Below are 12,314 nucleotides of genomic sequence, written 5' to 3'. Positions count from 1 at the left end.
GGCACTCTACTTGGTGCGTTATGGACACCAGCTCATTTATACGGAAGACAGGCATCCCTACTCTCATTTCACAAGAGAGGAAAGGAGGGATCGAGGACCCTATGAATCCTGCGCAGTTCTAAGCAATAGGGCTGGGATTTAGTTCCTGCCCTAGGTGATGTGTTCTCTGGCCTCTACGCCTGTTTGGACATCGTGACATTGTTGAAAATGCTCGTCCTACACCGCCTTCCCCCGGCCTGTGAGCTCTGTGAGGGCAGGGCCCCCTCTGGTTGGTCTTCGTTGCCTCGCTAGAGCTGAGCACAGAGCAGGCCCTTGGGGAGCTTTCAGTCAGTCCACGTTTATTAACCGAGAGAAGGGCCGTCTGACACCAACAGGGGGAGTGGCCAGCAGAAACAGATGGGGCCAAATTGAGGCCACCAATCTCATTGCTCTAGACTCATGCCTCCAAATGCCCAGAGGGGTCATCCACTTGAACTTGAAGTCAGACCCTGTCTCCTGTGCTCAGTTTTCCTTTTATGAAAGCTGAAGCTATCACAACAGCCAGCGGTTGCAGAGTTTGAAGGTTGACTTTAGGATGTACTAGGGGCACCTTTACGAGAGCACCTTTCTTGACCCTCAGAGCCAACTGTGGGGATCCATCGAAGCAACTACTTCAAAGCATTTTAGGGAGAGAGCAATGTTGGCTCCATTAAGGAGTGACTGTGGCCTGCTAGAGCAAGCATTAATTTGCTCTTGGCTATTTCTAAAAATGAACATCACTTTCAAATGTAGACCTTTTGGCACTACTGAGAATCCCCAAAGAGATAGGCTGTTGACTCTGACTGCAATTTCCAAAATAGAGCAACAAATGGCATTTGAGTTAAAGGGGGCCTCCTAGCAACTAGTCCTCCCAGTGACTTCGAGGGGACAGCATGCCTGTGGATGCTAAGATTTCAGGGACTCGGGCATTTCCACGTTACAGTCCGACCTCCTCTGACTTCTTGGGGGGCCTCTGAAGTGTACATAGCATAGTCCAATGGCCTTGGGTCTTTGTCCTTTTCTTTGTCCAGATCTTATTTCCTGCCTGTGTGTCTTGGAGGTTAGGGGAGTGGGCTGATTGAACGATCACTCCTAAAGCCCCCGGGGGCCTCCCGTGAGGGTCATGGCTCTCCCCAAGCTGTTCAACCACAGTGTTGTCATCCTGTTTGTGCAATTGGCAAAGAGACACGGCTGGAGATGAGCTGGAATGAGAGCTGCCTGTGCCCTGTGGCAAACTTCTGCTGGCGCCAATCTGCCCACGATGCTTCTGTCCCACTAGAAACAGTCTGGGGAACTGGGCGTTAGGTGCCAGGCAGCAGTCCTACCATTCAGGCCAAACTGGCTGAGAAAGTGGGAGGAGCATGTGGCATTTTCTCTCCCCCACCCTAAAAGCTGCCTTCCCGTCACCAAGCCCTGAGGAGCACAGCCCCACCAGCGCCCCTCCTACCTTCTGGGTACTTGTACTTCTCCGTGACATCCATGCGTGAGTAGCTGCCTACCGCCTTGGTGCTGATGTACCGGCCAACGGTGTGAGTGTCTGAGGAATTCTGCTTCGAGCTGTTACGGTAGGCGTCGTAGATCCAGGTGATGCGGTCGGCATTAACCTCCGCAAAGACGAAGGGCATGTCGAAGTCCAGGTGCACATCACCCTCTCGGAGACCGCTAACTGAAGCGGGGCCGCACTGGTACACCCCTAGTGGCCAGGGTGGAGAGGTTGGATGCAAGCCAAAGGCAACAGCCCACCCCAGGGCCCGCTCCTCTGGGGACCATCCAGAACCACCCAACTCCCCTGCCTCCACCCTGCCGAACTCCTTCAGCCCCGACAACCTGCCCCGCTCATTGGGCACTCAGCACAGACCCTCCTAGGCCATCATTTTATTCTGCGATGGCACCCTGGTCAGACTCCACCAACCCTGCATTCTGTGGGTGCATAATTTGTTTTGACCCACTGCCCTTGATCTTGCTGTCTTGCTCTCAGGGTTGCCTCTTTTCTACATCTGTAAATCGTTCTTCCCAAATCTTTGCCTCTCCGTTCCTGGAAGACTTCCCCGAATGCTCAGCCGACAGGGGTCTCTGGCTCCTCTGAGCTCCCAAGCCCTGACCATCGCCTCCCTTCTCCAGCATTCAGCATAGATAGCTCTGGCTGATGATAGATAGACAATAGACATCCTAGGTAGGGAATAGACAGATGAGTGGGTGCATAGGCAGGTAGGTAGATAGGTAGATGGACAAGTAGGTAGGTAGATAATAAACAGATGAATATAAATTAGATATAGATATATAGTTTCATCCATGATATGCCCACGTGGTAAAAAAGCAAGGTGCAGTAGGATAGGAAGGAGAGTATCATCCCATTTGTGGTTACACAAAACAAATGAAAAAGATACATAACTTTGATGTGCTTAGAACAGTCACCTTAAACTGTTTTTTTGTTTTTAAGTCTAGAGGTTTTAAAAAACTTCTAGAAATAGATTTTAGATCTTGGCATATATATGAGCCTGAAATGAAAGTTTCACGGGACAATACTTGCTGTGTCCAGTGCACCCCGTAATTTTTCCTGCCCTTCCTCCTACCCCTTCCCAGGCCACCCTCTTTCACTTCTGACAATGATGGTCACACCCCATGAACTTGATTTTATAGCCACTCATGGGCTGCAGTGAGAAGTTCCACAACAGTGGTCTAGAAACAATCTGGAGGGTCACTGGTCCCTCCCCTGGCCAAGGCCCCCACATCTAGTCACATTCGCTGCTTCCAGTAGAGAGGGGGCATTGGGGGACTTATTTTTCATCATTAGGACCTTTGAGAGTAGCTTGAAAAATTTTTTGACCACATGAATGTATTACTTCTATAATTAACTATTTTTTAAATTTGAAAGAAACAACTGAAAAAGAAGGTAACAGATAAGCTTGTGCTGAGAGGGACAGACGGCCAGAGGCAGAGCAGACAAATCACTGTTGGCAGAGAGACGGCTTCCTTCCCTTGTTGCCTGGTGGGTGCCAGGGCCTCCGCAGCAGCGATGGCAGCGTGTGGGCACAGGGAAGGCACTCAGTTAAATAGCAGGAGGGGGAAGCTACTTTGAAAATATTTTGTTTTAATCCCATTGTGCCTTCCAGAGATGGAGAGGACTGGGGTGACTCCCCTGTGCCACTATCCACTACTGTAAAGAACTGAGAGGCTGTGACTTAGGGCCAAACCAGAGAAGGGGGTCTTCAGTGGGCCAGTAGGGTGTTACCTTGGCTCTTCTCCTGGGGGGTGGAGTCCAGAACCTGCCATCCACTGTAGGAGGAGCCCAGGTCATTCCGCACAAACCAGGCTTCATTCCAGACGTGGAAGTTCCTGCAGATAAAACCAGAGGCTGCACAGCTTGCCCAAGGCCACACAGCAGGTGGATAGCAAAAACCACATCTCTGATCTGACCGTGCAGGGCTCTGATACTCATCAAGTGAGTTCACCCTGTGCCAGCTGTTGTGGTAAACCTTGGCGAGCATTGTCTCACTTAAATTATCATAGCACTGTGAAATGGGTAGTTTTCATGCCTGTCTCATAAAAGTGGAAACTGAGGCTCAGAGAAGTTAAGTAGCTAACAGTGACAGAATCAGTGTGGACCAGGCATGCCTAATTCCAAAACCTGGGTCCTTGACCACAATGTTCTACTGCCTTTCTGAGGAGCAGAACAGACCTAGGTCTGAGCCAGTGAACCAGCAGGTCAGCCCACACAGCTTACTGTGTATCTTTTTAGGTCACACCATTATAGTCTGTGTTGGCTGAGAAAGAGTGGGACTGCAGGGAGAGTGACACATCTGACTAGGAGCCACAGAGCCTTTGGGTTGAGATCTGGATTGAAGAATGACCAGTCCTGAAATGTTCTTCATCAATGGCATTTCAGTTGTTATGTCTCAGTCACTGGTCCCCTCCCTCAGCAGATACACCCAATTCGCTGAAGTCTTGCTCATTCTTGATTCTTCCCTCTTCTCTCCTTTCCCCAGCAATGACATTGGTGTAGGCTTTGGCAGTCCAAGGTTCAACTAAAAGAAAATGTAAGTCTGACATACATCCAAGTTCTTTCTATCCAACTTGAAGAAACACTTTTTTTTAATGCTCACGTGGTGAAGGAGATAGTTTTAAGCGAAGAACCAATGTCAGAAACCATTAAGGAAAAGTGAATTCACTGGACTAAATAAAAATATTAAACTTGCACATACCAAACAAACAAGCAAATAAGCGAGCTCCAGCCCTCGTTCTAGTAGAGAGGAGTAAGTTCATAACAGATAGTCTCCTCTGCCGATAACAATTAACTGAAAAAATTCAAAAGACAACACTCTGAGAATGAACAAAGTAGGAGGACTTTGGGAGGGAGTCAAAACCTGCAGGAAGTGGATAGCATGGGCTGAGTTGCAATTTTGGTGACTTTGCACTAAAGACAGGCCACAGCCGGGGTAAACGCAGGGCAGTAAAAACTTCAACGGACAGCCCACATCTTGCCGACCTGAAGAAACAGAGGCTGCGCTAACCAAGTTCGCTAGAGAGTGTGGAGGAAGTCCTAGAAAGGCAAGAATCAGAGAAAGGGAACCTCTGATTTGTATATAAACTCTGCCCAAGCTTCTAGGTGGCCTTTTAGCCATGGGTGTATGAGGCTGACTACAAGCAGTCCAGCTGAAGACAAAAGTACACGGAGACTTGAGCACACCCCATCACAGGTGAGACAGAGTTTGCAGTTTGAGTCTGCCCCAGGTGGACTGCTAAGACGAAACATCAGAATCCAGGCATACCCAATGTCCCGGGTACAATCCCAACTTACTCAGCACACAAAGAACTAGAAAAACGTGACTTCTCCTCAAGGGAAAAGACAATCAACAGCGACTAAATCTTGTGTAATCCAGATGTTGGAATTATTGGATGAGGACTTCAAAGAAGCTATTATAAATACACTCACTGAAATAAAGGGAAATAGGCTCATAACAAATGAAGAGAGGAATTCTTAGCAGAAAAATAGAAACTACTATTAAAAAGAACCAAATAGAAAATTTTAACTAGAAAAAAATTAACATTGAAATTAAATAATTCCATGGGTGGGTTTATGAGCAGAATAGAGATGACAGAGGAAAGAGACAGTAAACTTAAAGATAGAGCACTAGAAATTATTCAATGTGAAGAAGAGATAGAAAACAATAACAAAATCAGTAAAATGGGGAAAATACATGCAACATACATGGTAGACAAAGATTTACTATAACTGATGTTATAAAGTGCTTGCAAATTAGCCCTGGCTGGTGTGGCTCAGTGGATTGAGTGTCAGCCTGTGACTTGAAGGGTCGCCAGTTTGATTCCCAGTCAAGACACATGCTTGTGTTGTGGGCCAGGTCTCCAGTTGAAAGGCAACCACACATTGATGTTTCTCTCCCTCTCTTTCTCTCTCCTTTCCCCTCTCTCTAAAAAGAAATAAACACAATCTTTTTTAAAAAGTGCTTACAAATCAAGAAGAAAAATACACAAAATAAAAGGTCAAACATGCCAATGATGGCCAAAGAGTAGGCAATTTTCTTACAAAATATCAGTGATCACTGAATATGTGAAATACTTTTAACCTCACTATCATTAAAAGAAAATTAAAATGACACAGCGATACCATTACACCTATTAGACTAATAAGGATGAAAGCATCCTATGATACTCATTTGTTCTGTGGGAAAACCAGCACAGTCGTTCACTGCTGGTGGGAGTTTAAATTGGTCTGACATTTACGGAGGGCAAGTTGGCAGTGAGTATGAAAAACCTTTAAAAATCTGTAGATGCAATGATCCAGTAATTCCACTTCTAAGAATTTCTCCTATTAAAAAACTCTTGTGAGTGCACATAGATGTACACGGAGAGATGTTCACTGAAGCATTGTGGGTAATAGCAGAAATAATGGAGGAAAAGTTCATCAAGAAAGGGAATGGTCAGGTAAACTTTGGCACAGCCATGCAACCGAAATGTCCCAGAGCTGTCCAAAAGAATGAGCAAAATCAATCTAGCACTTACGAGGAAAGATGCCTAAAATACATAATACATATAAGTTTATAAAAATGTATACAAATATGCTGAACTTATTTGGATTTAGAAAACTGTACATTGAAAAATCAGTCAAAGTTAGTCCTCAATAATTCTGTTACCTTAGATAACCACATTTTAAATTATAGTTGGTGTACATATTATGTATATGAACAGACACTGGTACACATTAAACTATGTTTTCCATTATTTATCCATTATTTATTCCATTATTTATTTTGTAATGTTTTAGTTTCTATAACGAGAATTATTTATTACTTTTATAACCACAAAATAAGTGAATATTTAAAAATGTGTATATTATAGAAACACTAATAGCTAATACAGAACGGGTCAACACATAAAGTTATTAAGTATTCTAATTGCCCTATATATATTAACTCACTCAATCTTCACAATGCTCCTAGAGATAGGGATAATTATTACCCTCATTCAACAGTTCTGAAGACTGAGAGATGGAGTAGTTCAGCGGAGACGGGTTTCCCAGAGAGGAAACAGGGAAAGTGGGATTTGAATCCAGGCAGAAGGGCTGCAGGGTCCATGCTTTTACCTACCACACTATGCTGTCTCTCTAAATGTGTGTTTACTCCTTTTTATTGAATTTATTGGGGTGGCACTGGTTAACAAAATTATACAGTTTCAGGCACACTGTTCCACCACACACCATCTGTACACTTATTGTGTGTCACCACCCAAGTCAAGTCTCCATCCATCACCATTTATCGCCCCCATGCGCTCCTCTGCCTCTCTCCACCCTCCCTGCCCCCGTAATCGCCACACGGCTGTCCATGAGTTTTTTCTCCTTTTTCCTCTTTTGTTCAATCCCTTCATGCCCAGTCCTCTAACCTCCATTTTTATTTATTAACATAGAAAGCTATAAAAAATTCTAAAAGATAAAATAGACAGCTCAACTTGATCCTGTTTGGATAATTAAAACTCAACATATACACATCTCATGTGTGTGAATATAAATAGAACACAATGTCTAGAAGGATCTATCTCAAATATTCTTAGGGTTTTTCTTTGGGTAGTTATATTACTAATGACTCTTCTCATTTGTTTATTTTTATTATTGCATTATCAGGAAAAGTTGTTTTCATTTTGCACGTTACAAGAGGCTTCCTGTGTGGACCAGAGGATTCCCTGTGCACAGGGCGTTCCCTACTGTACAGTTTTCAGAAGGAGTTGGAAGTGCTTCTCATCACTTACCACGTGCAGTGTGACCCTTCTACACCTTTCAGGGAAAGGGGAACCAAAAAAGTCAGCTCCAAAACAAGGCACAAAGGAATAAGGCCATAAGAAGTGAACAAACAGATAATTAAAAATAATACCAACTGATGATACGAGTGGGAAGTAGGAATATCCTTATTCATGATCATAATGAAACATAGGTTATAATAATCTTTCTGGAAGGCAACAGCCATAGATGTCAGAAGCCTTTAAAATGCCCATTCTGAGTCTAAGCACAGACGTGCTCAACCCTTACATATAAGGATGTTCATAACAGCGTTATTTACAATAGTCCAGTGCTGGAAACAGCCTAAGGGCCCATGAGTAAATGAGTGGATCAAAAAACTGTGGTACATTTACACAATGGAATTCTACGCAGCAGAAAGAGTGAAAGAACTCCTACCCTTCCCGACAGCATGGGTGGAACTGGAGAGCATTATGCTGAGTGAAATAAACCAGGCGGTAAAAGAGAAATACTATATGATCTCACCTACTAGTGGAACCTAATCAACAAAACAAACAAGTGAGCAAAATATAATCAGAGATGTGGAAATAAAGAACAAACTGACAGTGACCAGAGGGGAGGAGGGGGTGGTTAATGGGGGAAAGAAGGGGAAGGTTCAAGTCAAGTACCCAGGAACAAAGACAGTGTGGGGGACGATTGAGAGTGGAAGGTGAGGGAAGGGCAGGGAAGGATAATGGGGGTGGGAGGTGGGGACAACTATGACTGAACAACAGTAAAAAATTCTAATTTCTTAAATTAAAAAAAGAATTCTCACTACTGTGTTCTTTATAATAGGAAAAGAGGGAAATAAATAGGTAACATAGAGAATGGGAAATAGGTAACAGTAGGGAAGGTGAAATGGTTCAACCATTCAATGGAATATAATACATTTAAATATTATTTTTGAAGATTACTGGCAGAGGGAACATGCTCATAATACAATGTTTAGTCAAAAACACATGAGCCCTGGCTGGTGTAGCTCAGTGGATTGCGTGCGGGCCTGCAAACCAGAGTATTGCTGTTCGATTCCCAGTCAGGGCACATGCCTGGGTTGCCGGCTAGTTCCCAGCAGGGGACGCACAAGAGGCAACCATACATTGATATTTCTCTCCCTCTCTCCTTCCCTTCCCCTCTAAAGATAAATAAATAAAATCTTAAAAAAAAACACCATGTGATTTAAAACTGTGGCCCTGGCCAGGTGGCTCAGCTGGTTGGAGCGTCATCTGGTGCACAGAAATGTTGCACTGGGTTCAATCCCCAGTCAGGGCACATACTTAGGTTGTGGGTTGATCGCCAGTTGGGGCTCATACAGGAGGCAACTGATCAATATTTCTCTCTCAAATCAGTATTTGTCTCTCCCTCCCTCTCTTCCTCTCTCTCTAAGATCAATGAAAGTATCTTTGGGGGAGGATTAAAAAAATAATGATAATAAAGATGGGAAAAAAGGGTGAAGCGTTGGGTTTCCAACTGTGGGGAAAGTAGAATGCGCCTATCCATGCTTTGTCTGTGCCCATGCAGTGTAGACCATGTAATTCTAATCCACAAACAGCACACAGGGAAAAGATTGGGTAGAAAATGATCAAATAGTAAAAGTATATTAAAAATCAGATTACAGAGGGTTTATATATTCTGAAAGTTCCTGTATTTGTGAAAAAAGTCATCACAAAAAAATGATCTCTAGGGAGACTCACACAGCGTCATTTTGAATGGTCCTTTAAGGTCAGTTAGAATTCACCCGGGACGGACGGAGGAAGCAAGAGAGGGGTGAGAAAACAGTAACAGCGCCCAGTTTCACATTCATTTTCTTCCTGGCAGAGAACCCAACAGGAAGGGCGGGTTGGTAGAAGAATCGCTAAGTAGCAGTTTTAGTACTTATTTGCAAGGTGGGAATTTGAGACAGAGCAGATAACGAACACATCCTGGTTCCTCCCTGGTTCAGAAGCCAGCATTTTACTCCCACTTCTTTGGGATGTGCGTGCCTTTCAAAGGCCCTGGGCGCCACCAGGGAAATCCTGGTTCATTTCTGTGTGGGCCACGCTCCCCGACTTGGCCTCCGTTCCCCTCTTGAGGGGCTTTATTTAGTATCAGGAGCTCAGGACACGGACAGGCAGCGGGTGTCCGAACTACCCGAACTACCCGAGTCACTGATGGAAAGATGCACTCCTGCCCCTTCTCTCTCCCTCCACCCAAGTCAATTCTAATGACATCTTTGGAGTTTATAGACCAGGGTCCTTAGAGACAGAAACTCAATTATGCTCATCTTTGAATTTACAGGGTTAGGAGACCAGGTCTAGAGAGTGACCCCAAACCCCTCCCCTCCCCTCTGGGAAGCGCCTATTTGTCCTTCCAAACACTCCTTTTTGGACATGCCTAGAGAGTGCCAGCCGTACCTCTGTGCTATCTAGAAATCTTACAATAGCTCTGACTTTGTGACTCCAAAATCGCCAGTCTTCTCATGCAGCTATGGATTTTCTGGCATGGTTCCTGGGTCTCACTGCTCTTGGTTCCCAGTGCCCAGTGCAGTGAGGAACCTGGTCTGGCACACAATACGCACTTAGTCACGTTTTCTGAGTTGAATTACTGTGGGGCTGGGGCCACTCTTGCAGCCTAGGTTTCCTTGCGGCCGATCTGAGCGAGGTGCTCTAGGTAGGTTGGGGCTGGTTAAGTGTTAGTGGAAACTAGTGGCCACAGAGAGACTGCATTAGGAGCCAGGGGCTCGGGCTGATGGGAGAGGTGCCAGCTCTTCTCTAGAACTGGCCAACTCCACCTCCCTGATGACACGGCAGGGCAGTCCTACGTGCCTTCCCCCTGGGAGCTCTACACCGTCCACAGACAGAGGAATCAAGTCAAAGAAATTAAGGAAGCAAGTCCAAATTGTCAAAAATAAAGATAACCTTGGCCAGATTGTTCCAAATCTCTTGGTTTCTGAGCAGGCCCCAAAGAGACCCTGTACAGTGGTCCAGAAGGGAACTGTATACAAGAGCATCTCAGACATAACTCCCTACAAAGCATCCATGCTCTCAAGGAGCGGATACTGCAGAACCTGGTGCCTCTTAAGCCAAACCACTGTTATGAGCAGAATGGCTTAGAAGAATACGACTTAAAGAAGGATCTGAGAGGAATTGCTGAGATCCCCTGACTTAGCCCTTCAGTTCACAGATGGGAAGTGAAGGTACAGAAAAGTTAAGGAACTTACATGGAGTCATACACTTATCAAAAGTGCTTACGTGTCTCCAGCTGTTTACCCTTACTTCCCTCCAGGCCTTCATTTTCTCATTTATGAAGTGAGAAGGTCTCTCTCTACGGTCCCTTCCGGTCCTAATGCTCTTTGACTCAGGAGAGTCTTGTCCTGTGCTCCACTCCTAGCTTGGACGCCAATTCACGGTTTGACTTTGGGCGAGTCACTTCTCTACACTGAACCCCTGAGACAGGGTTTAGTCTTTCAGGGAAGTGGTATTTGCTCCCCAAGTACGCCCCGAGAACCCAGCTTTTCCGTCTGCATGGTTCGGACAGACACAACATGACCAGGGCCCCAGCTGGTGCCCTGTCAACCCTTCTGACGTCAGATTTCTCAAACATCAGCCAGGAGTGATAATAAAAATATTGTCTGGGAAAAAAAGCAAGAAGTATTTTCTGTCATGTCTCTGGCACTCCAGAGTTTACACAGCCACCTGGATTCAAAGCCCAGCCTCACCACTTTCTGGTCACCTGCTGCTGGGTGAGTGAGTTTTCTCAAGTGTAAAATGGGGATGGTCGTTACAGTGCCCACCTCCTCGTCTTTGAAGAGTAAACGTAAGCCCCTAGAAGAGCACCTGGCACACAGCAATTGCTCGATGAATTATTACTTACTGCTGTTACTATTATCACTTACTTTTAGATGCGGAATCTCACTTGATTCTTTCACTCGAATACTTTCAGGAAAATTTGGACTAGTTTCTAAAAGCTTTCACCATTTGCAACATACAAAGACTCAGATCAAAGTTTTCCCGTCCAAACCCAAACTGTCCTTATAATAATAGGTTAGTAATTTCACCCCAGGCAGAAAATGGCTGGTGGTTTAACACCCCCACCCTGGGTGGGATCCCTGTAGAGGGGAGAGGAGAGCTCCCCGGGCAGGGACAGCTCTCCTGCAGAAAATGGGGTGAGCTGAAGTGGCAGAGAATCAAAAGATGAAAGCTGGTAGAAACCTGAAGTGAACATCTAGTCTTAGGCCAACCGAGTTCACTGATGGAGAGACTTGGGACCAGAAAGAGGAGGCTGCTTCCGTAAGTGCTAGAGCTGGATGGTGGCGGGGTTGAAACTAGGACTCAGGACTTCCGGTCCTCAGACCCTCCAGCACCGGTTCCCCACCCGCAGCCAATAGGAAAAGGGGTGGGAGGAGCAGCAGCACTCACTGCTTTCTGGGGAGGGTTCAGAAAAGGCTGCTGGGTCTTGGGAAGGGGAGGGATGATGAGACTCCAGGAAAAGTCAGAGCTTTTGTGCCTGATATCCTCCAAAGAAGCAAAAAGGAAGAAGAAGGAGAAGGAAAAGAAGAAGAAGGAGAAGAAGAAGAAGAAAGAGAAAGAAAAAAGTCAGTAGAAACACCCTGGGATGTCTCCATGGGACCACACTTCCCCATGGTGATTGTATTTGGAATGAATTATGAAGCCGATGTGAGGTGGCAGCATCAGTGATCAAGAGATCTGGGTTCCAACTCCAAGTTCAGTTCAGAAGCCCCGCCTTCCCGCTCCCTAGAAGCCTTTTTTGGTGACTCCCTCCCTGAGTTGTTGCACAGTCTGAGTCACTCACCGGGTGCTCCACACACCCTCCGGAGTCGTTAATCAGCCTCTACGAACAGGACTTCCCCACGCCCTGGTCTCTAGCAGTACCAGAAATGCTTTCAGGAGAGGGGCTGAGTCTTAAGCTTTCCAGAACTGCCTTGCCGCAGTTCCTAGTGCGTAGGACAATCATGGAAGGATTATGCCAAAAGGGACCCCCTGTCCTGCCATTAAATGGGTCACCTTCTTGGAGC

General features: G+C 45.6%; 1 protein-coding gene across 1 annotated transcript in view; it reads right to left on the bottom strand.

The window, feature by feature from the left end:
* TGM3 (transglutaminase 3) overlaps positions 1-12,314 on the bottom strand; it is a 41,454-nt gene that overhangs the window by 9,898 nt on the left and 19,242 nt on the right. The window contains exons 8-9 of the mRNA XM_037044302.1: positions 3,251-3,354; positions 1,466-1,711 (exon numbers count right to left, since the gene is read on the bottom strand). Of these exons, the coding sequence (XP_036900197.1) occupies positions 1,466-1,711; positions 3,251-3,354 (350 nt within the window). The remainder of the gene's footprint in view (positions 1-1,465; positions 1,712-3,250; positions 3,355-12,314) is intronic.

This window comes from Sturnira hondurensis, unplaced genomic scaffold (assembly GCF_014824575.4).
Source record: "Sturnira hondurensis isolate 20B ecotype Veracruz unplaced genomic scaffold, ASM1482457v3 Scaffold0004136, whole genome shotgun sequence".
NCBI classification, from domain to species: domain Eukaryota; kingdom Metazoa; phylum Chordata; class Mammalia; order Chiroptera; family Phyllostomidae; genus Sturnira; species Sturnira hondurensis.
Note: the sequence above shows the minus strand (reverse complement) of the source record. Positions and strands in the feature narration are given on the sequence as shown.